This window comes from Petaurus breviceps, unplaced genomic scaffold, assembly GCF_028583685.1.
Source record: "Petaurus breviceps papuanus isolate PSGF00001 unplaced genomic scaffold, PetGlider_PUasm1.0 185, whole genome shotgun sequence".
NCBI classification, from domain to species: domain Eukaryota; kingdom Metazoa; phylum Chordata; class Mammalia; order Diprotodontia; family Petauridae; genus Petaurus; species Petaurus breviceps.
Window position 1 is genome coordinate 31289924 of NW_027185797.1, and position 27946 is coordinate 31317869.

The 27946-nt window shown below is 41.9% G+C and overlaps 1 protein-coding gene across 1 annotated transcript in view; it reads left to right on the forward strand.

The window, feature by feature from the left end:
• The window catches only part of IGF2BP3 (insulin like growth factor 2 mRNA binding protein 3), a 96858-nt gene that overhangs the window by 12956 nt on the left and 55956 nt on the right, over positions 1 to 27946 (forward strand). Inside the window, exons 2-3 of the mRNA XM_069088199.1 lie at positions 16703 to 16751; positions 26418 to 26486. Of these exons, the coding sequence (XP_068944300.1) occupies positions 16703 to 16751; positions 26418 to 26486 (118 nt within the window). The remainder of the gene's footprint in view (positions 1 to 16702; positions 16752 to 26417; positions 26487 to 27946) is intronic.

Below are 27946 nucleotides of genomic sequence, written 5' to 3' on the forward strand. Positions count from 1 at the left end.
CAGCTCCCTTTCCGATCTAGGAGGTAGAGTAAAAAGGGAGAGAGGAAGGAGGAGAAGGAAAGGCCAGTGCCTGGATGATCCTGACCCTGAGGGTGAGAGAGATTGTAGTTCTGTGCCTTGGCAACTTTCCCTAGGTAGGAGGGGACTTTTTTCTAGCAGTTAGCCTGTTTAGAGAAGGCGCGTCCAAGATGGGAGCCTACTGTAGCTTGGATTGGGAGGAAATCGAGGCATGGATTTGTCCCCAGTGGTTCCATTTAGAGACCTTCTGCCCCTCCGCTTCTTTTCATACAGTACTATTCCCATGATCCTTTAATTTTAATGAAGGGCTTGGTAGGTGACTACTTCTCACCATTAATTAACATTTTAAAAATCTGATTTAATTGGGATTATGGGAGGATGTCATCTTAGAGCCTGGACAATTTCCGTAAGCATGGGCTGCAATCCGTTTCTGGGCACATAATTAAAGACGCGCACACACTACACCAAACCACACCACATCTCACACACACACACACACACACACACACACACACACACACACACACACACACACACACACACACACCCCAAGCTGCATAAAAATAATAAAAGTAAAATTATATTGACATCTTTAGCTTCCCTTGGGATTTAAGATGTACGTTCAGCAGCATAACAAGGTGCTGAGCAAAGGAGGTGGTAGTTTGGGGATTTCTACTCCCAGTTTGAGAATCTTTTCATTTTTTATTTCTTCTCAGGAATTCTGTATAACTTTTCACCCCGGTGAAAGCACGTTACTTCTCTCTTCTCCATATCTCTTCCTCATTTCCCAGTCATCTCCATCTTAATTCTGAATGGGGAGAGACTGTGTGGTTTTAGAAAAGCAGATTCAGAGTGGGAGAGACACTAGCTATGTGACCTAGGCTAATGCCCCTGAGCGTCACTTTGCTTGTCTAGAAATAAGAAGGTAGTAGAGGGCCTCTAAGGTCCTTTTCATCTCAAAATTTGAGAGTCTTTTCTTAAAAAAGAATTGGGACCTGTCAAGTAGAATTTTAAAAAGTCTATTGGCTTTTGTCTTGATATTAGCATTTTAAAAAAAAATCAGGGCTGGGACTTCATTGGTGTAGGATGATAAGATAATTGTCTTTAGGTCACTGGGTTAGCTTTCTTAAGGTTTATGAGGCAGAAGAAACAGCAGGATATAGTGCCTAGAAGCTGAGCCTGAAACAGGGAAGACCGGGTTTCAGATAGGACAAATTCTGGCTGTGTGACCCTGGGTGAGTCATTTCATTTCCTAGTGCTGCAACCAAATCTAACCTCTATCACAGAGTAGGAGGAGGGGCTGATCTGCCTGGATAGAAGGAATTTGCTCATCTCAGATTAACTGTAGCAAGGAAATCCCAGGTTTAGTCCCTAACCTAGTTCTATTCTCGGATTACTTGAAAGTTTCCAAAATTCTCTTTTTCAATAGCTTCCCTTTTGGGTTTCCTCCCATATATTAGTTGGTAAATTGTTTCTGCTTCCTCCCTCTCCTTCACTATCCTCAAACCCCGCCCCCCTTCACTTTTCAGCTCGAGTTAAGCCTCCATTTAGCAGATACCTGTTCAAAGTATGCAGGGAGCCCCTCCGCTGTGGATGCTGGTACTTTGTATCTATACTCATCAGATGTTGAGTTTCCTCTCACTAATGAGCTGCTGATCCATAAAGTGAGATGAGGCAGGGTTTCAGGAGGGTCTGCCCAGCTCAGAGCTTTCAGAGCCCAACAGCCCCTTTCTGCCCCAGTGATTGGGGAGCTCACTATCTTTACCTTTACTCCTGGGACTGCCTGGCAGTGGGCTCTAGGACAAGTATGGCAGAGGTGTGGCATGCAGCAGGGGCAGCTGAGTGCCTGTTACTCCTGAACTACTCAGAAAAACCAGCCCAGTCAAAAGTGCTAGCCAAGGTCATGCTGCCTCCCCAAGTTTGAGGTCTGGAAGCAGTAGGTGACTGGCATTTAGAAGGGTGATCTTTCCAGGAGGATGGATCATGGCCCAGGAGAGTTTATCCTGAGCCTTATCTTCCAGGCAGTTTTCTGTCTGCCTCTGTGTTTAGATAGATACACATTTATATATGTGAGTGTCATGGCATAAATACAAGAAGAACTCATTTTATTCCAACATCTGATCGACACTGTCTTTGCCGTCTGCCATATGCAGCAATGGATTGAGAATCAGAGCAGGACATTCAGTCACCCACTTGCCTGTCCCTGTATCTGTCTTGCTGAGAGTGCCTGCCATCGTGCTGAAAGCTAATGTCTTATACTTGGAAACTGAGAAGGTTGGGTGGCTTGTGTGTACTCAAATGCCTATGTCCTTTAAATGTTCCTGGCTTTCCTCTCCAAGGAATTTATTTTCTGGAAAAAAAAATGACTCCTTAGCTTGGCAGTTCCTGTAATACCCTTCTGATATTGTGATCTGGGGAATTTTTGAGGACCCTTCCAGTTAAAAAATTATTTTAAAATCATTTAAAATAAAACATTTATTAATATCTTTTTTGTATTTGAGACACTTTTGGGGAATAGATCCTCTCTTCCCTACTCATCTCTTTTAACAACAACAAAAAGGTTGAGTTGGATTGTAGAAGCTGGTCTTTATCATCGAAACACTTTGAGAGAGAGGTGTATTTTTTTTTCCTTTTATTTGATCTGAGATAGAGTGGAGAGTTCCCAGTGAGGAGCCTCTTTTTCAAAGCAGATCTGTCCCATCCCTGCAAATTATAGTCTGAGAGCAGAACTTCTTCACTTTTCTGGATTTTGTAGACCCCTTTAGAAGCCTTGTGAAGCCAGTGAACCCCATTTTAGAATGATTTTTTTAGTGCATAAGGCAAAATACATAGGATTACAAAGGAAACTCATTAAATTGAAATGTAATTATCCAGATATTAAAAGAAGTTCAGTTACCTCAGGTTAAGAACGCCTGACTCTGGGTTGGCTGAAGGTGTTGAAAAATTAAGTAATTTTCCCAGGGACATACAGGCACATCTGCCTCAGTCTGGTAGGACCTGAAACTAGATGTTCCAGACTTTGAGATCAATTCCCCATCTGGTACACCCTGCTTCCTATCTGTATTTTCTCCTTCCTTCTTGACCTAGGGATAGCGGGCAAGCTTTGATTTAAATTTAAGATGAGTACTTCAGACAAATTTTGTCAAGGATTATAGAACAAGGTTTCCAAAATGTCTGAATCACCTCTGCCCACAAATATGAGAGAATTTTAGTTTTTCTGCCTAGACATTCAGGAGGAAGCTTGTAAAGGCAGAGAGAGAGAGAGAGAGAGAGAGAGAGAGAGAGAGAGAGAGAGAGAGAAAGAGAGAGAGTAGCAATTGAACAATTATCTTACTTGATATATCAAATGAGCCCTTAGATGGGGGATGCCTGTTCCAAGCATGTGGGTGCACTAAGTGTGGGTTTCTTGAGAACTTCAGATAGTGACTTACATACGGTACTGATAGATCGATAATAAAAATGAGATATCACCTTTGGTTCCTGACTTAGTAGTTACGCAGACTGAATGGAATTTTTAAAAGAAGAATAAAGTCAAATTTGTGAATCTGGGTGATTGGGTCATTGAAAATTCAGAACAAATTGGAGTAAAACCAGTCTTAGCCACTCTGGTGGGCAGGAGGCTGTGAACTGGGTGGGAAAGTCACAAGTCAGCTGCTATCACCTCTAATGAGGACCTGGGGCTCCAGGTTTCTTAGACAATTAGCTAAATTGAGATTGTTGTGAACGGAATGTTAGAATTTATTTTCCGAAGTTGCCACAAAATGATTTTTTTCCCTTAAACTGTAACAAAGCTGCTCTCCCTCCCCATTTTGAGAATTAGAAATCAACTTTAGGACCCATGTTTCATGGGTTCTCTTGCAATTTTTAAAAGCTCCACATGCATTTTAAAATAGTGAATATTCGAGTTTGTATTGACCTTTTTTCAGTGCTTTGAATTGAGTCCTAACGATTTTTAAAAATTGGTCAAATTGTAAAATATTTTTTTCAATATCTTAGATATAGAATTCTTAGATATAAAATACCTTATTGAACAGGAGTTTGGTGAGAATGAGATTGAGAACATCAAGAAGCATGGTTTGTTTTTGAAGAAGGAACTTTTACCAGTTTTTAATTGAATTGGTTGCAGTCATAGTTATTAAAAATTTTTAATTATGTTGTGAAATGTTTTATTTTCAAACAGAACAGAATGTTGGTATGGCTGCTTTCCATGGCATCTGTAAATACTTAGTGCCTGGAATATTTACCAATGCATAATTTCTAAATTTATTCAAACTAGTAACCAAAACTCCTATATTATTAAAAAATTACAATTTACATGCACCCAGTTATTTCATACCATTCATTGACTTAAGATTTGTATTGTGTAATGAGCTTTTGAAATGAAATAGTCTTAAAGATAGTACTGCTGAAAAATTAACATGGATAAGGATGATTGTATGACCATTACGGGATCTTATTTTTTTTCCTCTGGACAAGCATATTTCTTTTGCATTTTGTGATGTGTGTGTCCAGTACATTTTTTCTTTCAAGTGGTAGGGCCAAAAATATTTTAAAACAAACAAAAAAAATCCTGTGATAACATGGTGAGATTTTCTCAGTTTTTATGCGTTCACCCTTACCACCTCTACCTTATTGCTAGGGGAAACAGAAGCAGTCTTGATCTGTGCTCTTTTTAACTGAAAATATGCTTGAGCTTTTTCCGAATGTTTCTAAAATGAAGACTTAAAAGTTTGAATAGATGTAAATGTATGTAAATGAAGAGAGGGAAAGCTATTCATTCTTTTTGTCCTCTTTTGTGCAAATCCTGGGCTCTGCTCAGCCCAGGTGTCTGAATGTGTCTGCCCCTTTTCATTTTACAGAATTCCCGGCTAATGAAACTTTTGTTTTTGACTTATGTAGGTTTTTGTGGAACTAATTCTGTCTACTTTTAATACTAGAGAAATTGCAGCAAACACACAGTTATGTTTCCCATTGTGAACACAGCTTCACAGTACCCAGCATGTCTTGAGCCTCCTGGTTTGTGTCTGCAAATTTGTATTATTGCTAGTATTTTTTTTTATTTTGTAAATTACTATTTTTTTTTTTCTTCTTTAGCATAGAGAATGCAGTCCTCTTTGGGGGAGAGAATAAATTCTCTCAAGTGGTGGGTTGAAAATATGTGTAATAAACTTGACCTAGTTCTAATTGTATTACAAGAGGCAATTTGTAAAGAGGGGGGTGGATAGGGTGGAGCCCTGGGTCCCAACTCACGCTGATTTCACCGAACTAGCTAGCTTTTATTATTAATCCTCTGCTACCTAAAATGTTCTAGTCAGAGTGGCTTGCCATCTTTTTAGATAGTGGACACTTTCTAGAAGGACAAAGCAAGCTTCTTTCACAGAATTGCAGAATTTGACGGGTGGTGGTGGAAGGGTTGTCTAGTCAACCAACACCTTCAGAAAGAATCCAAATGAAAACATATCCATTACGTGGTCTGACTGGCTGCAGAAGCCAGAACAGCCTAGCAGACCCATTACTGAAATGTGTGGAGATGCTTTACCTGATTATCTTCAGTGCTCTGGGGGCCTCCAGTAAAGAGACTGGTTATCAGAACTTCCTGCTAACCTGTTTGACTTATTTGTTCAGTCCCTCCTAACTGCTAAAACTCAGATTTGTTACAGGATTTTCAAGCAGCACACCCAGAGGGGTGTGGGTATCTCTATCCTTGTTTCTTATCATTTAGTCTTTAAATATATGGGTCAGAAGTAAAATTTCATCCATAATTATAAGTTTTTTATCCATTCTTTAAGTATTTTAAGTGCATTCCAATCCCTTATACTCTAAATTAGTTCACCCAGCACACATTTATAACCATTTAAGGGATTGCAGCACTCCTTATTGTGAAATTGATCTTACCAAAGACCTCTAAGACCCTCAGTTCCTGACTCAGTTTCCCTCATGTTTTCAATTGTAAGGCAGGAGACTTTTTCAAGTTTTCCTTCTAACATTAGAAGCTTAAGTGGGCTGGCTGCCTCTATGCCATGTAACCACCCTACCGAAGACTATATAAGAAGATTTGGGGTCACTTAGACACCACCCCCCCCAATAAGATTTCATGATGATCCCTTTTGATTGGCAAATGATTGTTAATGTGTCACCTTCTAGTCAGGCTCCTAGATGGGAGAAAGACATACATGGGATGGGGGTACCGGTAGCTTTCTGCTTGGACACATACTGGAAGCTTCGCAGCTGCTGGGCTAACTGAATATTGAAGTGACTTCACCAATTACTGCTTTAGCTCTTAAGCTAAACATATGCCCAATTGTAAAGCTTTAAAAGATTATTTGCAAAATAACACACCTGTTGCAGGGGTATTGAAGCTAAATCCAGCCCCCCTGAAAGATTCATTTGTTCCACTCTTTCCCTCCCTGCCACCAGATGTAACAAATTAAGCTTTACTCACTGGCGTTCCTCATGACTGGGTTTCAGATCTTTTCAAAGAAATTATTTTGTAGAAATATTAGAATAATTTTGGGGCAGTGATAACATAGGTAAGTTAAAATGTCTCTGCTCACTATAGATTAAGTGCTAATGACAACTCATTTAATCCTTCAGAATTCAATACTTTAAATTCTTATCCACTGTGGGTCATTGTGGTGTGGAGATTATCCTACGCAGATTTCCAGTTTTTAGAAAATCAGACATGGGGCAAAAAAAAATAGTTTGATTTTTAACAGACATTTATACAACCATTATCTCATTTAAGTCTCCACAATGCTAGGAGATCCACATTGCTAGTATTCCCATTTTACAGATGAGGAAATTGGGACTTAAGAGAGGTGACTTGCTCTTGGCCTCATAGCTAGGAAGCTTCTCCGGCAGAATTCTCCCTCAGGTCTTTCTGGTTCTGAGGCCAAAGCTGGAATTGCACACTACACTACTTTTGCATTTAATATGATTTTCCCCCCATTGGCATTGGGGTAGTCCAATGCCAATCTTATCTCTGATATGTGGGATGCTTAATTTAGTGTTTAATAATCCCAGACGTCAAAATCCTGTGAGAGGCTCAGGAGATGAAGTGATTTGCCTAGGGTCACACACCATACAGAGGTATATCAGAAGCAGGATTTAAGCCCATGTTTATCTTCCTGACTCCAATCAAGCATGTCATCTATTGAGTGAAACACAACGGCTTCTATTCAGGCAGCTTGGACTGTGCCAGACTTCTGACTTTGGTGCTGGGGGTGGGGGCATCACTTAGAGTAGATTTAGTGAGAGTAAGTTGATTCTGGGACTCAGTTTCCTCATCAGTAACGTGAGGGGATTGGACTATTTGACCTCTCTTGGAGTCTCTTCCATTTTTTCATCAAGGATTCTGTTGTCTTAAAAATAAGATATGAAATATCTTTTTATTTCATAAAAATATGTCTGCAGGACAGCAATTTTCCTTCCTGAGGGCACAAGTAGGATCGTGTATGTAAAATGCTTTGCAGAATTTTTCTAGAAGCATCAGTTGTTGATGCTAGAAAGAGGGCTAGATCAACACCCAGACATTATCTATGGCTTACTGGCATTTTGATTTAGAAACCTATAGGTAAAAGGGCGGAACCCAAGGAACGGCAATTTTCCAAAGCTGCTTTGAAAAGCTTTAACTTGGGAGAGTCTTCAATGTTTTCCATAACAGTTGGGGATAAAGAGAGTGCAGCAGTTAAATTTCCTCCCCTCCAGATTTTAAAAGTGCATTAAGTAGGCTTATTGCTCTCCCTGTCATAAATGGTCATAATTATGTGGTTTTAGTCTAATTGTAAGCTTGAAGAATAGCTAACTGCAGCCTAGGAGCAAGTCACTTCATCTAGATGCAGATTTTTTAAGTGTGGTTTGTTTTTTTGTTTTTTTTTTTTTTACTGTAATAAGACAACTCCCTACCTTGAGGGTTCCTTTCAGCTTTTTTGTAGGTGGTGTAAAGTCCTGCTCTATAATTGTTCAGTTAAAAAAAAAAAACTGTCCCTGGCCTGATTCTAGGGAAAGGGAAAGGTAGGTATTGACTTTAAAAAAGTAAGGCTTTATTCAGGAACTATCACAGAGACTCAGGAGCTCTCTTATGTGCTGAGATTTCCTTTGGTGGGTCAGGGTTGCAGAAGTCCTTAAGCATTTTTCACCAAGGTGAAGGGATTCACCCAAAAGTCTGTAGGAGGGCAGTATCAGAGGAGAGATTTAACCTCGCTTGGCTCCTTTGATTTCCAACCTACATTCTCTTACTCCACTGACTAGCAAAAGAAGAGTCTTTTCCAAGACTCTGCCAAAAAAATGCACTTAGCAGTGGTTCTCAAATTGGAGTCCACAAGTTTGTCTCTAAAAGTATTTTGATAGCCATATTTCAATATAATTGATTTTCTTTAGAATTTTCTGTAATTTTTTATGCCTTTAAAAATATGGTTCTGAAAAGGTATCCAAGTCGGACCAAGGGTTTCAAAACCCTTCCTTGAAAGAATTTTAGTCAGCACATGGTGCTGTGTAGAGAAAACCCTGCATTTGGAGTTCTGAGATCTGCCTACAAAGCTCAGTGCTGCTAAGGCTCACTGTCTCCCTCTCACTCCCCAACTATGGGTTTCCTCATCTGTAAAATGAAGAGGTTGGACGGGATGCACCTCTCAGGTCCCTTTCTGCTCTGAATCAAAGATTGAGATATAATTTCCAAATGTGTTCAAAGGAAGGAGTCTTGGCATCTGTGCATCCAGACCCAGGGAATAACTGTAGTTGTTATCACACAGCTTGGGTAGCTGGCCCCCTGCTTTTAGTTTTCATTTCATGCTGGAGGGGGCTGGGCTATAACCTTGAGGAGCAATCCAGCCTGACTGAGGAGCTGGAGCGGGTGTGGGGGCAGGGGAGAAATGAAATGGGCTTATACAAAGCCAGACAAAGAGGTGAGTTGGTGGAGGGCTCAAAAGGCCAGGTGGAGAGATTGGGATGGAGTCCTTGACCACCCCACTCTAGTTTATTTTCCCGCCAGGGACCAATCGCTTGAATGCAGGGAGCCGGGGATTTGTTTTTTTCTAAGAAATGCTTATTTTCCTCTTGTGAACCATTATATTCTCTTGCATGCTTTATCCTGCCAGATTGTGTGTGCAGTGTTTAAAAATTGAACAAATAAGCCTTGTGAGCAGTGGAACTTGAGTGCTCAGAAACAAATCAGGAGGGGGCGGCTAGGCTGCTCCATTTTCCGAACCTTTAGGTGATGGGAGTCCCAGTTGCTTGGAGAAATGAGTGTTGTCACGTAGTCACTTTTCAAATATTACTTGCTCCAAATCTAATTCCAGGGAGCCTTGTTGGCTGAGTGTCACACCTGTGGAGTACTCTCCTGAAATCATACTGTTTGGCAGCCCCAGACATACTTTAGTAATAGCCCACATTTATCTGTTGCACTAAGTACATTATCACATTCGATCCTTAAAATCCTGAGGCAAGTACTATCGTCCTCATTTTCAAGATGAGAAAACAGAACCTGAGAGGAGCTAAGTGACTTGCCCATGGTGGGACACCTCTGCTCCAAGATCAGCTCGTTAGCTACTATGTTGCTGCTCTGCTCAAATGACAAAATATTTTTGTTTTCCCCAATGCCATTGCTTTAGTCCACTTAGTAAATCTTTTCCTTCGTGAACTTATGGCTGTAGTGTTTTAATAATCCCAAAGTAAGTATGAATTCTTTTCAATGAACATGAAAAACACTCTCTGTGCATTGGGTAAAAATAAGCTATTTCAGTAACTTGAGAATCTCTTTAACAAATAGAACTTCATTCCGAACTAGCCAACTTGGAGCTAGATTGGATTTGAAAGCAGCCTACTATTTTAATAACTGGTTTCAAATGGTGGTAAACCCTATGGGGAAAATTCTGTTTTGTGATCTATGCAAACCTCAAGGTTTTTGTTTTTTAATATGGGAGGAAAAGTGAGAACAATAGCTATTTTTCCAAATGTGTCTGAAGCCTCTATGAATAGTCTATTGTAGAATAAAGCTTTGGGCTTTTTTCCCCTCCCTGGGACTGCTCTCCTTCTACTAAATCATTGCAACTTAAGCCCAGAAGATGTGCCTGTTTTTGTTTTTTTTTTTTTGAAGACCTGCAAAGTCTTATTAAGCAGCTCATTTAAACTGCAGGGCCAGCCGCTAATGTTAAACAGTGTGGGTTCCTGCCTTGGATTGCAACATTTGTGATTTTATGAAATAGTTGCAAGAACTTTTGTTGGAAGGCTACATTTTCAGATGCTTAAGACCTAGGACAAAGAGTGGAGTCAACTCTCTTGTTCAGGGATGGACGGCATAGTCTGTGAATAACTCAATTCAACAAGTATTCATAGGGCTTTTATAGGTCCCAGCAGTGGCACAGAAAAAGAAACATTGTCTGCCAATGAGCTGACAACCTATTTGGTAGACGACTTACCCATGAGAAATGAGGCAGTGCCATTAAACTGCCCGCCAGGCAGCCCTAGTTCTAGAACTAGAAGCCATCTTATCCCCTCCTCTTGGATTACAGATGAGGGAGCTGAGGCCCTGAGAAGTACAATGACTTGGCCAGCTGATAAGTGACAAAGGCAGCATTTGAACCCAGGACCTAGGAATCCAAAGCCAGTGTTTTTCCCCCAACACCAGGCTTTTCTCATAGTCATTGCCAATTCTTGACCTTGAATTTAGAGGCTGGTTGGAGATGCCAGTCAGTATACTTGTAACATAAGAAATACACTATGAAGTTATAGGGGAGCCTTGAAAAAAAGGCAAACACTTAGTGACAAGAATATTCTGTATACAATCAAAAAGGCTTCCCAGATGAGCTGAATTTTTTTTTTTTTAACTCCAGGTCTTGGGGAGGAGAAGGAAGGGGGAATGGCCTGGAAAGAGATATTATCAGGTTACATGCATGAGGGAGCAAAACCACCGACCTCCAGCTCAAAGGTCTAAATGACCGGGATTTCTTAGAAACATTAAAATTCAGTAGTAATTTTGCAAATGCGGTTGGTGGCCTTAACCAGGATAATCTTTTGAATAACTCTGGGCTGTAGCACACCTGCCTGCCCTTCTCACTGCCTTTTTTCTAATAATAACTATGGGAAAAACTTGGCATGACCTATCACTTAATTTCAGTATTAATCATACTCTACGTGTATTATGATGAATATGCTCCCTTCATGCCTTTCAACAATAATGAGATTGGTAAACTTGACAGGATGGTACATCTGTTGGGAGGCCATGACCTTAGGCAAGCCTCATCACCTGAGGGTTCTAATCTGTGAGATCCAAAGTGTTGGCCTAGATGACGACAATGGTGATGGTCACTGATGCTAATAGAAAGTTTGAAGGGATGCAAAAACCCTTTTCTTCTCTTTAGCTTATTTGATCTGCACAACACTCTTTGTGAGGTAAGTGCTGCAGGTTCTAAACCCTGCTTTATTAATTTTTAGAAAATGTTTTCTTGCTGTCTTTTCTTTTTACAGTCATTTTGCCCCCCAACCCTCATTCAGCCAGTTGAGGTATTCAGCTTGGAACTGTAGAAAGTGGAAGGGACTAGGTGTTAGAGAACTTCAGACAGGTTACTTCATTTCTTTTCAGTGTTTCCTTAGCTGTAAAATGATCGAGTTGGACTGGATTACTTTTCAGGTTCTTCCCCTTTCTCGAAATCTGTGACCCTATTTCCTTGTGAAGAAAGAGAAACAAAAATGTTTTGTGTGGCCCCATTTTACAGATGAGAAAACAAAAGCAGTGAGATCAATGCTAACTGATGTTGATATCAGTTATATATCACGAAATCATAGATTTAGAGCTGAAAGTGACCTCACTGGTCTAGTCCGAGCCCCTCATTTTACAAGTGGGGAAATGGAAACATGGAGACTAAGTGACTTGACCAGGATCACACAGGAAGTAGGTGGGAAAGCCAGGATTTGAATCAGAGTCTTCCACCTCCAAACTGAGCACCTTTTCTAATAGACCTTGTTTTTGACAAGTGCAGTGCACTTCACACACCTTCAACGGATCTGGATCTCAGTGTACTGGCAGGTCTTGGAAAGCTTTGAAGTTCTACAATGGGCAATAATGACTATCACTTCGTTACAGAATTCTACGTCAGGCTCTAATGCCATTGTAGCGATTTCTCTGGTACACAAAGTATCTTTGTCTTTCACGTTTACTGTACTTACAGAAAATGTCTTGTGTCCAAAAAACTGGAGGTTACAAATTACACTTTTGTGGCTAAATTCAGCCCTTATCCCTAGGTTATGGGAAGTCATAGTCACCTGAAAATCCTGGTTTTGAGCCAAGATGAAATCTTACTTTCCAGTGGCTCAACATAGAGACACAAACTTCTAAAACCTGAAACGTCTACAGGAGACTGGGTGGTGGCCCCTTTGGGTAGAAGTCATGGGCTTATGTCGCCACCTGGTGCCTTGCATAGGGAAGTGTTGGGCCCAAAGCCTCTTTCCTACCTCTCATTAAGAATTTGGGGGAGGACCTCGGGGCAAGAATTTTCCTTCTTTGTGTCCCGGACTCTTCTCAGTCTGTTGAAGCCTATGGCTCTTTGTCTGAATAATGTTTTTAGATGCATAAAATTTCAAAGGAAACTCATCATACTGAATTTTAGTTAGCAGAATTAAAAAGCAAAAATTCATGGACCTCAGATTAGAAACCTCTGGCTGAGAAATATCTTAGTCCAACTTCATTTTGGAGATAAAATAACTGAGTAGGAGAAAAAAAACAACAAAGACTTTGTCCAAGTATTTGGCATTGGGTAACACCCACAGCGCTTTCCCTTTCTTTAGCTCATTGAATTTTAGTGAAGGCATTCCTGTTGTGGGGTGCAGTGAGGGAAGAGGAAGGACAGTAGGAAGAGGAAATGAAGCTAGAAATAGCCAGCATGATATTCTGACATATTGGGCGAAAGCGGAGAGTAAAATAGTTGTTAAAAAAACAAATAGGTTTTTTAATTACCCAGATTTCAGTGAAAACAAACTCCTTCCCTCCTAGATAACTGAGTTGAGTAGTTACTGAAAATTCCTGGGACATTCTTTCCAGAGAATGAAATATACACAAGTAAAGTACTTGCTTCACTATTTTCCAACAAGTCTAGGCTGTTTTAGAAGTGGCCAGTGTGATGTTTTGGCCATTAGAATCCTAGTTTGATAGAGTCTTGTCGATGTGAAATATGTCAAAACTCTATTAAAGAGCTTTCTTTTTCTTAGGAAAAATTTACCTGATTACCATACTGTTCTTAATACTAGAATTTGTGACTTTTGCCTTCATTTTCCTGGTACTTGACACAGTTTCCAGCACATAGTAGGTGCTTAACAAATACAGACTGATTCTGGGGCACTTTACATGGAGTTGGTTTCTTACCTTTCAACAAAGAAATGGACTCTGTTTATTGATTTTTTTAAGTGAAAGTAGGGAAGCCTGCTTTTGACCACCTTTGAATCACTTTTCAATCAAGATATATCAAGTGCTTACTTTGTGCCAGCAGCTGTGTTAAGTGCTAGGAATACAAAGGAAAAAAAAAAGCATAAACAAGCCTTGTTCTCAAGGGGCTTGCATTCTAATAGAGAAATCTACATGGATGGAAATGGACCTAGACAGGTAGACAGGGACAATCCTACCAACCAGTCTGTAAATCCATAGTCAATGAGAGGAAGCCCACTAGGAAAGAAGGCGCCAAATGCTTTTTTGGTAGGGAACTTGGGTTCAAGTATCGGATTTGTACCCAGGGTGTAAAGTGGATTTCGACCTGATGGCTATTTCATGCAAAAGTATTCTCATTGCATGGTTAAAAAACAAAAAATCGATAACTAACTAATCTTGGAATAAGAGCCCAGTAGTAATATGGGTATTTTATTTGAAGCATTTTTGTTATTCTGGAAAGAAAATTCTTCGTCAAGGTACATTTTTCGAAACGTGTTTCATGGTGACAGTTTTGTTTTCATGCCTTTTGCTTAGGGAGTTGGGTTTTCTTTTTCATACCAGTAAATATTTTCTACTGGTAATATGTGAATTGAATTTTGAAAAATATGGCATTAAATATTTTCTACCAACCATATTCTTAAATAAATATTGTAGAAAGCCAATTTGGGGGAGATTTCGTTTTCTCACTCCCCACGTATTGGATTCACAGTTTTAGCCTGGCTTGCAGGAAAATGGGGAGGTACCAAATAGTCACTGGATTGAGAGGAGATGGGGAAATTTCTTAGAGGATATGTGGCTGAGAGAGACCCCAGGCTCAATAGCCAGAGATCAGTTGGAGTCCTGGTGTTACCCGCAATTTACATGATAGATATTCCTAGAGATATGTAAATATTCCTCTCTCTTAAAAAAAAAAAAGACACTGGGGGGATTTCATATTTAAAGGAAAATTGAGTACTGACCGCTTCAGGAAAGTAAAGCCTCCTTTTGTTAAGGAAGTGACTACTCCTTAACATTGAGGGAGGTATGGAGGCAGTAATATCCCATCCATTCCCTAACACCTTGCTCCAGTTTACATGAATTATAAGTTCAGATTTTTGTATACCCATGTTTCTTCCAATAGGGGACCCCTAGATATCCCCAGTAATTTAACTCTGTGCCTTGGATATTTATCAAAAGATTCTTTCTTCTTTTGTTAATCAGATCCCAACCTTTGTTTTAAGAAATAGCAATAACATTTTTTTTAAGTGCGTCTGATTTGATAGAAACACAATTCTAGTTGCTTGTGATAACATTGAAATCCTTATGTTGGCCTTGGATTGTTTCAAAGCAAGAATCTTTTCTCAATGACTTAAAAATTAAAACTTATGTTTGCTCTGGGCATGTATTTCTCCTTCCTTAACAGGTTCTCTTTGGAAGTTAAATTGTTCCAAATCTTATTTCCTAATAAAATAAGGGAACTCTGTAGCATCCCCCCCCCTCCATCTTTTTATTGCTAGTTTCTGCATTGGCTTCTTTAGAATTCCTCAAGGGGTGTGGGGTCAGCATTTTCTGGGGTGGAGGAGGAAATGCAGAGGGAAGGGGGGTGTACACCCTCAGCAAGGACTGCTGAGCAAAGCAAAGAGACAAAGGAATTCATTTTGAATCTACACTGAACATAACTACTGTTGACTGTAGTCTGACCAAACCAATGTTTTATTTACAAGTTAACTGATTGCCTAAAATGTGATAGAGCTGTCTGATGTTTACGAGAAGGAGGAGCATCATGAACTTAGGGAGAGAAGGAAGAATCCTAGATTTGGCTTCCCTGGAAGGAACCTCAGAAGCAGCTAGTTAGTTCAAACCCCTCATTTTACAGAGGAGACAGAAGTCTGGTGGTGGGAAATGATTATGCTCCAGATTACCCTTCACGTTAGAGGGATGAGTGTCTGGCTTGCTACTTGATAAATATTTGGATCTAATTGAGAACCAGGGGAAGTTTTCTTAGGTGAATTGAGTTCTTCTGCCATTTGTTCTAGCCCTAGCACTCAGTCCTTTCCACCATTGCTTTGCCTGGACTCATCAGTGCATAGTTTGTTCCCTCCCCTGCCCCCCAGCATAGAAACTTCTTGAAGGTGAAGATTTAGTCTTTTTTTTTTTTTTTTGGCTTTTGTGCCTCCATACCTTCCTCAGTCCCTGACATAGAGTTGGCACTTGGTAAATGTTGAACTCAGAACTCATTGAGTTCTTTTTAAAAATAGACTTTATTGATATCTTTTTATTTTTTCAGTGCCTAAAGTTTTCCCTGTATCCCTCCTCCTTGACAGAGAACCACTTCTTGTTACAAAGAATTATTGAAATTGACTTCTGTATTTGACCTCTCCATTTCTTAGAGTGCTTGCTTTGCCCCTGGAAAGCATTTTGGTATTTGTATGTTTGAGAATGGAGAGCTTCCTCTCCTTAGAAAGGAAGCTCCCTGAGGGTAGGCATCACTTGTCTTTGCTTCTTTGTCTTGGTATTCTCAGTACTTGGCGCCATACCTTGACTGATATATAGGAATGGTTTATTAAAATGTTGACTTGAGTTGAAGTGCTCTTTGTGAGTCTAGCTAGGGGAGGACGATCGTATTTGTTGGCTTCCTGATCTGGAATCTGGAGAATTTTAATATCTAACCCTTTTGAAAATGAGGTTGAATTGGAGTGAGGGGCAGAAGGAGTTTATAGACTCTGGTTTTGTCTTGAGATGCAAAATTCCCCCGTGGACATTTCAGTACTGGAAGGATATGATTGCTTCCTTCTCTACCATTCCTCCTTTCTCCTCCCTGCTTTGGCACCATTTTGGTGCTTGGGAGGTGAGCAGTTGGATCTGGCCTCAAACTAGAGATGTCTGCTCTGGGGCCAACCTTAGATCTGATGTGGGTTCCTCTGGCATAGTCTATGTCACTCATCATAGGAGTGATGTGGAAGCAAATTGTATCCTTAGCAAAAGGCACATTTTCTTTTGAATCCTTTCTCTTGTGCCCTGTGCTTGGTCGCCCATTTTACAGATACTTTGGAAGTGTTGAACCAATCTTGGCAGAAATGCTTCCCTTAAATGTTATGATTCTGGCATCATCATATGAATCCCTCTCTCTCCTGTCCTTTGGCCTCATTTCTGGTCTGTGAATTTTTCTTCAATTTGGAAGACGTTTTTAATGGAAGATGTGACATTGTCATTTCCAGATGTTGTTTGCTGGGACTCTTTGCATATATTTTCCTGACTATCCTCTAATTCTTTTCTTTTATTCCTCTCCAGGAGCCGTAAGATCCAGATCCGAAACATCCCGCCTCATCTTCAGTGGGAGGTAAGAATTCCTATATATATTTAAAATGAAGTTGTTACTTTGATTCTTTCACAAACCTTCCAGAAGCCCTGACACGCCCCTGGCTTCCTGCATTTGCTAGAGCCCACATACACCTCATTCTACTCTTGGGGAGTGGCTGTGGGTGGGGGCCCCTTATGGCAAAAGGGAAGAAGCTAGTCTTCTAAAGTCATTTGCTGCCTTGGTTTCTTTGAGTTGTGTGTTTAAAAAAATATACTGAAATGGGTTTCTAGGGTGAATGCTAAGCCCTTGATGTTGTCTGGTTCCTTAACCAAAGGGCTTGTCCATGCCAGCTCTTCCTGGCTAGAGTTCAGTCATCTTCTTTAAACTCAAATTTCCATCTTGGCAAAACCATTAAAAAATGAAACTTAAATAGTAGAAACGGGGATCTTCCAATATTTGCTTGGGTTTGCCCCTGAATGATGGCATTTGGCTAATTGTGGATATAGAGAGAAATCACGGTGAGCCCAAGTTTGAATGGAAATTTCTGAAGTCTGACTGTGATGTCACAAGCAGGACATGATGATTTGACCAGAAGCCCTGAGGAAGGAAGGCAGAAGTGGAAAGTTGGGTTGTGGGTTGGGGAGGGGGGGAGCCTTTATATGAGGGAAACAGAATCATTCGTCTCCTTTTCCTTAACAAAACAACACAAAACACACTCAACCCCTGCCCACTTCTTTTTTAATATTTCTAAATACATTTGAGAAATTTTTAATGTATTTTTTTCCCCTTTCAAAGGACATTTGATAATGGGCCATGTAAAGTATGGGTAGGGACTTTTTTTTGGTGGAACAAAATTTTGTGTTTAAAATAACACTAAAAACTCCTTTTTGATCTCTTCTTGTCCACCAGAGGTGAGGAGGGGGCCCACTCAGCATCCTAGGGGCTTTTTTAAATTTCCCTTGATATTATACAAACCTAAGGATTTATAATGAGCCACCACTGCCTTTAAGAAGGACCAGTGATTATTGGTAATCCTTGTATGAAAGGACTAGCCGGTCCTTGGGAGAGGAAAATCTTTTCATTTGGTCATTACTCACAGACTGGGTTGAGGACGCTTGCTGTGGGATTTCTGCTCAGTTTCCCATTTTAGCATTTGTTTGGGTACTAGATCTCTAAGGCCAATAAGATAGACCCCAAGTAGTTCAAGGTTAGTATAGGGAAGCTACTAGTTTTTCTATCTTCACTGCAAGACAAATCCAAGGATTCAGGTTCAAAAACTCCTGGGGTCCTCCAGCTCTGCTTTAAATAAGAGTGTGCCCTTTAGAGTCAGTGGGTAATCTAAAAGCAGCTGCTGCCCCATTACCTGTGAAGTCGTACATTTGAAAAGCCTCCTTGGGAGCCAGCCAGAGATTCAAAGTTAAGCTGCATTTTTTTTTTTAACTTACCAAGAGGCATTAAAATGTAACTTTTTTTGAACTGGAGAGAATTCACATCTGTTGCTGTCAGGAAGCAAGTCTCCCCAGTTTAACCGAGAATATTGCTTCCTGCAGCTCTGCATTTTTGCGTTTGAAACTTTCTGCTGCTCTGGAGACACACCCTTCACCTTGATTTTATTACACTGTTTTGTCCCCATTCTGTGTTTTTTAAGGTGACCCATTCACCACTTTTATCCGTTCCTTCACTACCCCCAGGAATAAGAGTCTAATAATTGCTGACCTGTACATACAGTCAGGCACACGGAACACTTTACCTTAGAATTCCATTTGAGGCTCAATGATCAGATGAAGTTATTATTATCCCCATTTTAGAGATGAGGAAACTGAGACTGAGAAGTGAGTAGTAAGGGCCAGAGCTAGAATTCCAGCCCACACCTTTCTGGCTGCCTCTTAAGCAGAGGGGAGACTCACCAGAGGCCAGTATGTTGAGTTCTCACTCCTGGGCAATGACAGTCTCCTCCTGGCCCTTCTCATTCTCTGGGCTACTCCTGACTGGGCTCATCCAATGTTAACGGTTCCAAAGGGTTTTTTAGGGATCACTGTTTTCCTATTTTGTAATATCTTTCAGGTATAGCAGGCAAGGAATGCCCCTATTGTATAAATTAGCTAAACTGGGGCACAGAGAATTGAATTTACTTATGTCATAAGCAAACCCAGAGAGTAGGATGTGGGACTGCTGACTTCTAGGCTAGAGTTTAAAAAAAAAAGCTATGCTGGTCTTGAATAATAATCAGCCATAAAAAATATTCATCAAGTGTGTACTTGGTATAGGTCACTTGTCCCAGAGGAAATAGGAGCTAAGACACACCATTCCAAGGGGAAAGGAGGCTCATCAGTCTTGTTCCACTTTTGGAGAGAGTGTGGTGAGACTGTCCCAGGAGGGAAAACCTGTGTGGCACCTTGGATTTGGCTGTGAGCCCTCCAAGCCCCACAGTGACTGTGGCCAGTGGTAGTAGAGAGTGGAATGGCCTCAAGTCTATGCCCTTTGGCCCTTTCTGGAGAGTTCCTTGCCTGTTCTGCTTCAATCCCTTGGAACACCATTTTCTGAGCTGTTGCCCAAAAAGCTAAAAGAGTCTAAAAGCCCACATGCAGCATTCCTCATCAGTGAGGTGACCCAGCCCAGGGTAGGGGTGCCTATATATTCCTATGGAATGTTGGCTGCTCGACCAAGTCGGAAAAAGCCTTCCTCTCCCCTTACCTCAAGTTCCATACCATAATAGGCTAGGGAAAGTCCTTTAGTGTGCTCTTAGCAGAGCATGAATTTCTTCCCTCCCTTCTTCCCCCTCCCCATTTTTGAGTGACTTTTCAAATGATTTTCCTCATTTAGATGTCTAGACAGGGACTGAAATCTTCGTAGTTTAGGTGCCACTTTCTACCTGTCAAGATACCTACTCTGGGCACAAGATATTCTAATTCACTTAAATTCATCGAACAATTATGCAGCCTCTCTAATATGCCAGATACTGTGGTAGATCTTGGAGATTCCAAGAAAAAACCCAGCACCCCTATCCTTGAGGGGCATAATGGGTTACTGGGGAAGAGTCCTCCCTCTCCAAAGTATGTGCAAAGAGGATGAGGGTATGAACTCCTTGAAAGAAGAGGGGAGGACCTGAAGGGGTGGGGGTCAGGAACGGCCACTGAGCTGGGCTGGGGGCAAAGAGGAACATTCTATAAGGCGGAGAGAGGAGGGAAGGCATTTCAGATGTGGTGCCTTGAGTTTATTTTATGGGAGGATCTGTGGCTGCCAGAGGAGTTGGTTAAATGTTTCCTGGCACCTTCAGTTCATATGGATTGGAGGCTTATGGGAAGACAGCAGGTGTTGCTTTTCTCTGATGCTTACCTCAACTCAAGGCGCCACCAGGGCTCCACATTTGGCACATGTCTGGGCAGGGGAAGGGGTTGAGCTGGGGGGCCCAGAGGAGAGAGCAGCCAAGGCTCCTTTTAAAGGAGTGAGAACCAGTGGGCCCCAAACACATGTCTCTTTGGCCATATCACTTGTCAGGCTCTTGACCGGTCAGCCATTTTAGACATCTCAGTCTCTTAGGGACTTGCCAAGAGGGATATGTGATAGTGCTTTGGGGAGAAATCTATATTGGGTGAACTACTAATATAACTAAGTGTCCCCAACCATAAGAGACAGTCACCTTCTGACCCCTTCCATTCCCCTCTGAGCCTCATCAAAAGTCCTACAGGAACAGAATGCCCTTGAGGCAAGAGATACAACTGGGACTGTAATAAGATAATTCCAAACCCGAGACAGGACTATTCCAAAATGAGAATTCTTATTCATTTCTTTGGAGGGTAGTGTGATTAATTCACTCACCCAAAACTTACAATTCTCTAAGGTTGTCACCAAATAAAATATCCCAAAAGAGAAACAGGCATGTTGAGCCTAGTGGTTAGAGCCCTGAACTTGGAGTGTGGCAGACTGGCATTCAGCTGCCACCCAGACTTACCTCTTGCTTCTAGCTCTCTGACTGGCCCTGGGCAAGATACTCATTCACTTCTCATAGTTTCAATATTTTTAGATAGGAAACGGGCATAATAATAGCATGTATCTGGCAGTATTTTGTGGGTCTCGACTGAGATAATGCATTTTTTAAAACTGGCAAAACTTCATTTCAACAAGCATTTATTAAGTGCTTTCTATGTGCTCTAAAAGGGCAGGTTTTTATTCATTACTTTTTAAAATGATTTTTACTGACTTGCTTTTGGACTACCTAAATTTCCCCCTTCTTTTCTCTTATTACTTCAGCGATTTCATAGATGGAGTAATCCCTGGTGAGGTTTTAAAAAAATATCCCCCCTTTTTTGTCCAGGTAAATTTCTGTGCAGATGGTAGTTTCTTAAAAAAAAAAAAAACAACAAAGAACACTACAAATAAAGAAATGTTCTAAGCAGTCTTAGCCTAGAGTTTGTCGATCCCTAAATTCTTACCAATTAGAGTGCCCCAGGGAGGTAAGCAAAGACAGGGGAGGGAGAGCCACTCGGAGAGAAGAGGCAAGGGAGCCCTCTGCCTTACTTTTTTTGCTCTGTGCTTTGGCTGGGGCCTGAGGTACAGGATCAAAGGAGAGAAAAGCCCCCGAAGACAAAGATTAACAAAAGTGATCCCCGGTCCCTGCTTGTCCCAGGCACCTTTGCCTTCTGGTCCCCGGCTTCTGAGCAGACAAGAATCACTCTGAGGTGATTCCCTTTCTTCTTTCCTCCTGGGCTAGGGTATCTAGGCCAGTCCTGCCAGGGCCAGGAGCACAGCCCAACCTTGAAATGGAAGCAGAAAACAGGGGTGTGGTGCGGCTGAGGTTTCTGTCCTTGGAGGAGAGGACTCTCAGCATTTGTGGAGGGACTTTTTGGCTCATCTGGCAGAGCCAATTATTTCTCGAAAGATTTTTCCCTTTCCAAATGGGGCACTGGAATGGGAGGTTGCACATCCACTGAGCAGCTGTCTCCTCTTTGATCTCAAAAAAGGACCTCCTTTTATAGATGGACAGGCCTGGGCCTCCCCAGCCATTTTCTGTGCTTGTCCTGTGGGAGCCAAAGCTAGTCTTGCTTTGGGTTTTTTTTTTTAACAATCAGGGCAAAAGAAGATGACTGACCTATAGGAAGGCTGCTGTGTGAGCCACCAGGTTTCCCCTGAGAATTCTTTGCTTTCTTGGAGGCAAAGAAGTCTTGGCCAAATGATATGTGTGTGTATGTGTGTGTGTGTGTGTGTGTGTGTGTGTGTGTGTTGGGGGAATGTGCCCTGCATAGGCTGGATTTCATGTTTACACCTCTCAGAAAAGCTTGGCCCATATAAACCCTGCTGCTGTTGGGTCCTCTGTAACAGAGACAGGTCTTTGACTTCAAATCTGCTGCCCTCGCCCTTGTGCCACGTTGCTGCCCAGCTAAAGGCTCCCGTTTCTGTGTCTTATTTTCAAACACCAGCTGAACCCTTCTCGAGTCTCTGCCTCGGGTTCCGCTGCTTTCAGAGGGGCCGTGTGCTCGGCAATGGCCTGTTTGTTCGGTGTCCGATAGAACAAGAAGCTACCGTCTGTCGAGTGAGCTCACCTCTTGCTCCAGATGCTGAGTCTTGCCTCCCTCCTTTGGGTTCAGCTTTAATATTAACCATGTCCTGGTTAAAATTCTACAGTGACATGGGAAGCCATGCCCTTCTTGAATTCTACCCAGCCTGAGGTGACCCAAGGGGAAACAGATGTAGGAGAGGTTCCATTAGCATAGGAGATAGGAAATGATGGGTCAAGAGGCTTGGTTTCTTTGAATTTAATGCAGCAAATGCATATGTTTATCATCCAGCTGCCTCTCCTCCCACCCACTCTCGTGGTTTTCCTCCCTTTGGGGATTATCTCAAGGCTCAGGACAGATGAGACTAGAACATGCAGTTCCACATATAAGCATGGCGGCTGATTAGTCAGGGTCCAGACAGCAGGGTCATCCTGGGAGTTGGGTTGTAGTGGCAGCGACCCCCAGATAAAGAACTAGAGGATCTGATTGATTTCAAAGTCCAGCTGTGCTCTCTCCCACTTGGGTGTGACCGTTGTGGTAAGCAGGTCCCTTCATGAGAACTTCCCCATGTCCCTTTGGTCATTTGGGAGAAGTGAGTTATCTCCTCCTTTCTTCCCTCTACCACTGAAATTCTAATGAACAAATTAAAGTGATCAAATCCCTGGGAGCACATCATCCCTCTTAAGGTGACTTCCTTGGATCCTATCATTTGTCTGAACTCTTTGAAATCTACTCTGCCTAAATTTAGGGTCCATAGAACATGCCTACATTTTCATTTCTTATCTATTGTTAAAATGTTATTGTCTCTTCCTGCCAGGGTTTCTATCATTCCTGTTTTAACAACCACTTTCTCTTTTTCTTTGGACCAAAATAAGGTCTAAAGAATCAGGCCCATCATGGCTTCTCTCACTTTTTCAAGGATGAAATTATCATTAAAGCAAATCAAGACTGTATTAGCTGCTCTGCTTGAGAGAGAGAGAGAGAGAGAGAGAGAGAGATAAGGAGAGGGAAGGGGCAGGGCTCTAGCAGATGTCAGAAGCATGTTGAAGTTTCTCTTCCCCTACTGTAGCATGCTTTTCTATTAACTTTGTGATTAGATTCCTGAGCTCACCATTCATTTCTTCCTTCTGGCTTGGTGGGCTATATTCAACTCAGCCCTGTGATAGTGCTTTTGTTTCTTCCTAAAACTGATCCTCACCCAAATTCATGCCTTCTGTTTCATGGATTTCCTCACAGGAGCACATTTTCTTAGCAAACAATGCTACTTTACTATCTTTAAAAAAAATCTAATCTATACCTTTTTTTTTTTAATTTTTTGAAGCAATTGGGGTTAAGTAACTTGCTCAAGGTTACACGGCCAGTTATTATTTCTGGGTGTGGTGCTGAGTATCTGAGCCCGGATTTGATCCAGGTCACCCCGACACTGGAGCCGGTGCTCTTACTCACTGAGCCACCTGGCCGCCCCTAAGCAATTGGGGTTAAGTAACTTGCTCAAGGTTACACGGCCAGGTGTTTCTGGGTGGGTGCTAAGTGTCTGAGCCAGGGATTCGATCTCCAGGTGTTCTCAACACTGGAGCCGGTGCTCTTACTCGCTGTGCTACCTGGCCACCCCTAAATCTATACCTTTTCAATAAGGTTATTATGCATGGCCATAGTCTACCCTGTTGTCCAATCAGCACAGATCTCAGTGATAGCTACCAGACTGATTGCTTCCCACTTCCCTTGATCCTTCCTGCTCTGCACATGTGTGTGTAGACCATGAGTAGCATTTCTCTTCTTGAATCTCCTTATGAATTACTAGAAGAAGATGATCTGGTCCCTATTCTTCACTGACAGGCGTTAGTGAAAAATGGAAAGAAAGAACCCTGTCCTTGGGAGTAGAAAACATGACTCTGAGCCTTCACCACTTATTTACTCTGCTTAACCTAGAGTTTGAACTTTCATAGTTCTTTCTTCGCAATGGAAGAAACTCAAACATAGCATAACCTACAGGTCACTGGGACATTCCCCTCACCCTTCACATTTAACACAAATTCTCCAAGGCCTTTTCTTCCTTTATTAAGTTGTTTCCGTCTATAATTGGCATGTCCCTGTCATCTCCCCCAGTTCAAACAGTAAATTCAAATAGTTAAGCACCTACTAACAGCCCAGTAAGGTGCTAGGCAAAGGAAGAATGCAAAAAAATCCCCAAAAAACCAAAACAGGGTAAGCCAGCCTTGCCTTCAAGGCTCTTCTGTTCTGTTGAATGACTTGAATTCTCACTCTTTTGGAAGCATCCTGGCTCTCCTTTCATCTCCTCACCTGTTTCTACCCCTGAAACATTCTTGCAAACTTCCACTTTCCTTGCACACAAGCCTAACTTTGCACAAGAGCCAGTCCCAGGGCTGTGTTAGTCATGCATTTCTGTGTTCTTGGGTCCTAAAGTCCACAGATTTGTCAAGTTTTACTCATAAAACTGAGATAAGGACTGTGTTCTGAGAATTGTGTTAATGTGTCACTGTGGCCAGTAAATGTTATCAGAATGACACCTTTCAGAGATCTGTTAGGACTTGGAGCCAACTGGCCATCTGCAAGCCCAGGGACCTCATGTGTTTTTTTGTTTTAAGTAGGGAAAAAACTCATCAGGATTCCAGTCTCTCTTTGACTTGGATCTTAATGCTTTTCCCATGATTCTTATTCTTAGACCCAAGGCAGAACTCAAATAAAACCAACTGCCATTAGGTCCATGGGACTGGATGTTTAGTAAGCATGTTCTGTGTAGAAGGCACTTTGGGCGAGAAGACATACATGAAGAATTGCTCATTTTCTCTTCCCCACCCACAATGCTCCTGCTTCTGCTTGCCCATTCCCCTCAGGATGCCCTTATTCCAGCTGTCACCCAGGCTCCAATTTTATTCGTTTTGGATTCCACCTTTTCTTTGACCTCACATCCATTCAGTTCCCATTCACTGATGATTCTTTTTTTTTTCTCCTTACATCTCTCCAATCTGTCCCTCTCTTTCCATTCCTACCACCATGGGACTAACTTTTCCCCAAGACTCTTTTTTTTTTCCTTTGGAGGGGCAATTGGGGTTAAGTGACTTGCCCAAGGTTACACGGCTAGTAAGTGTTAAGTGTCTGAGGCCAGATTTGAACTCAGGTTCTCCTGACTCCAGGGCCGCGCTCTACTCGCCCCTTGCCCAAGACTCTTGGAACAGCAGCCATCTCTGCTGCCTCCAGTCTCTTCTAAACATAGCTGCCATATTAAACGTCCTAACATCCTGGGCTGCTGATGCCAGGTGCCTGCCCAGACATGTTGTCAGACATCTTAGTTGGATGTAAGGCCCTCTACAACAGGGTCTCAACCTCCCTTTTCTTCTCTACCCCACCTCTTTGCCACAATGACCCTTCTGTCTGGTGATTTCAGCTCATTTTGCCCCTCCTAGACTTACTCTGTTTGGTTGTATGCATTTGAGGTTCCCTTCTGACTTCCCTCTTATAGCACATAGATTTCCTAAGGGTGCATAGTAGGTGCTTAATAAATATGGATTGAGTCAAACAATGGAAGATAATAGAAGATAAGACTGGAAATGGTAGGACAGGTCCCGAAGTCCATGAAGGCATGTGGGTTTTATATTTTAGGAGCCACAGAAAGATTTTGAGCGGGTGAATGAATGCCCAAGGAAGGTAAATTGGATTGCAGAAAGAAGGATAATTTAGAGATAGCAGACTCTGGAAGGGAAGAGACCAGGGCAGTTATGAGTTCTGTAGTCTCATCATGGAATTAATAAGGGCTTGGAGTAGGGTGGTAGCTTTGGGAATGATAGTCAGCTTTAAAAGAAGGATGAAGAATTGTTGGTGCCTGATTGGACATGACATGTGAAGGGATCTCAAAGGTGACTGTGGTTTTTTCTTGGGAAATAGCCATGCCAGAAACCAGACCAGAATGTCTTTCTCGTCTTCAATTGTCCATAATAGAGAATGTGTGTGTGTGTGTGTGTGTGTGTGTGTGAGTGAGTGTGAGAGAGAGAGATTGTGGGTGTGGGGGGGTGTGTAAGTGGGGGGATTGGGGGGAAGGGGGTGTATGTATATTTATCACATTTTCTGACTTAAGTTTTGTGTGGTGTTCCTTCTTATAATGGGTGATTTGAACCTTTTTATATTTCACTTTGATTGAAAGAATAAAAACAATCCAAAGCCTTCCACTAAGTTGCATTTTACTTGTGTGTAGCTGACCGTTGATTTGTACTGTGGGCCCTTGTCCCTCGGTACACAAGTTGTCTTCATCCCTTGCTGGAAGGTAAGTGATTAAGATGAATTGTGAGTCCTTTGGGTGTGTATTTGCCACAGTAGACTAACCATACTAAATGTTAGCATGGTTTTGCTATAATAGGTGATGGGGCTATGTGTGTTTGTGTGTGAAATGCACGAGGGGGAGAGTCAGGACATCGAAGGACCTGGAAGGACACTTGGGCCTCCTGCCCACTTGGGCTTTTCCTACTTATTCCCATTTACCTGTGGCTGCAAGAATAATTGAGGGCCCTGATTGGCTGGCCTCTGAGGGCCCTGCCCATTCAGCTCTAAATCTAGGCTCCTCTGAAATGGCTGGACAGAGATTTCCAAAGCTGGTTTCCTTCTTTCTCTATCCTCTGCATTGGGCCGAGTTGTCTGACCACCACTGATAAGCTGAGCAAGAGGCCTGGAAAGTACACGGTGATGATTTCAGTATTTTTCTAACTTCTCTGACAAAGAAGATAGGAAATGAGGAAATCTCCAGTCATGAGATTTATTTACTTATAATTAGAAATCTCATGACAGTTCCCAAGGTCTTTTGTTCCCAGTCTTCGTGGCAGCAAATGCCATTGGAAGGAATAAGGGCCCTTCCCAGTGGCTGGAGGTTGTTTTCTTTTCTTTTCCTGCTCTGTTTATGCTGAACTGAATGGCCTCTTGTGCCTTATCCACAACTCAATCTTAATATTTAGAGATTTCCTTCATGCACAGGAGGTAAGAGAGAAGAGAAGGAAAGGCCTTCTACCTGTAACAGAAGGCTAGACTTAATTTTCGTGGGACTCATCCTGCTGAAAGCCACTTGAATTGCTTCGTGTGCCTTTCGTGCTCTCTGGCTCCCTGTCCTCGAGTTTCAGGAGACTTCGATTTCCTGTGGCTCCTAGCTCTCCCCTTCTCCCTCCTCCTCTTTTTGGCTCATTTGTGTGGAAGCAATTTGTACCCAGTACTCAGAGCCCATCGTGGCTCTGGCTTGTGGCTTGTGTCCGTAACTCAGGTTGTTGTGCTTGCAAACAATGATTTAACCAAGGCTGAAGCTCAACCATCCTGCTTTCTTTGGGATGAAGTAGCTGAGGACCATTTTGGTTTGAGTCGGGGGGGAGGGGTGACCTATTAACCTAGTGATGCCATGACTGGTTTCCTGCCTCAGAGCACTTATGATGATGCTGGGTTTGATTTACCAGGAACTTATTGGAAAAAATCAGGCGTGGGATCCTTCATTTTAATCTTGAGAATTTGGAAACGGGATAGCTTGCTTTCAATTCAGTGACACTTAATCTAGGGGTCCTCAGTCCAACGCATTTATTCCACTGAATGTGTCCAGAATTTGTTTGGTCCTTTCATGGGAGGTAACAAAACCCAATGCAATGAATACTTTTTCTTAGCCCTGTCCCTTTGCACATGTCTGGAATGCCTCTCTTCCTCATTGGTACCACTTAGGTTCTTTTTAGTTCTTGTTTTCCCCAGTCCTCCTTG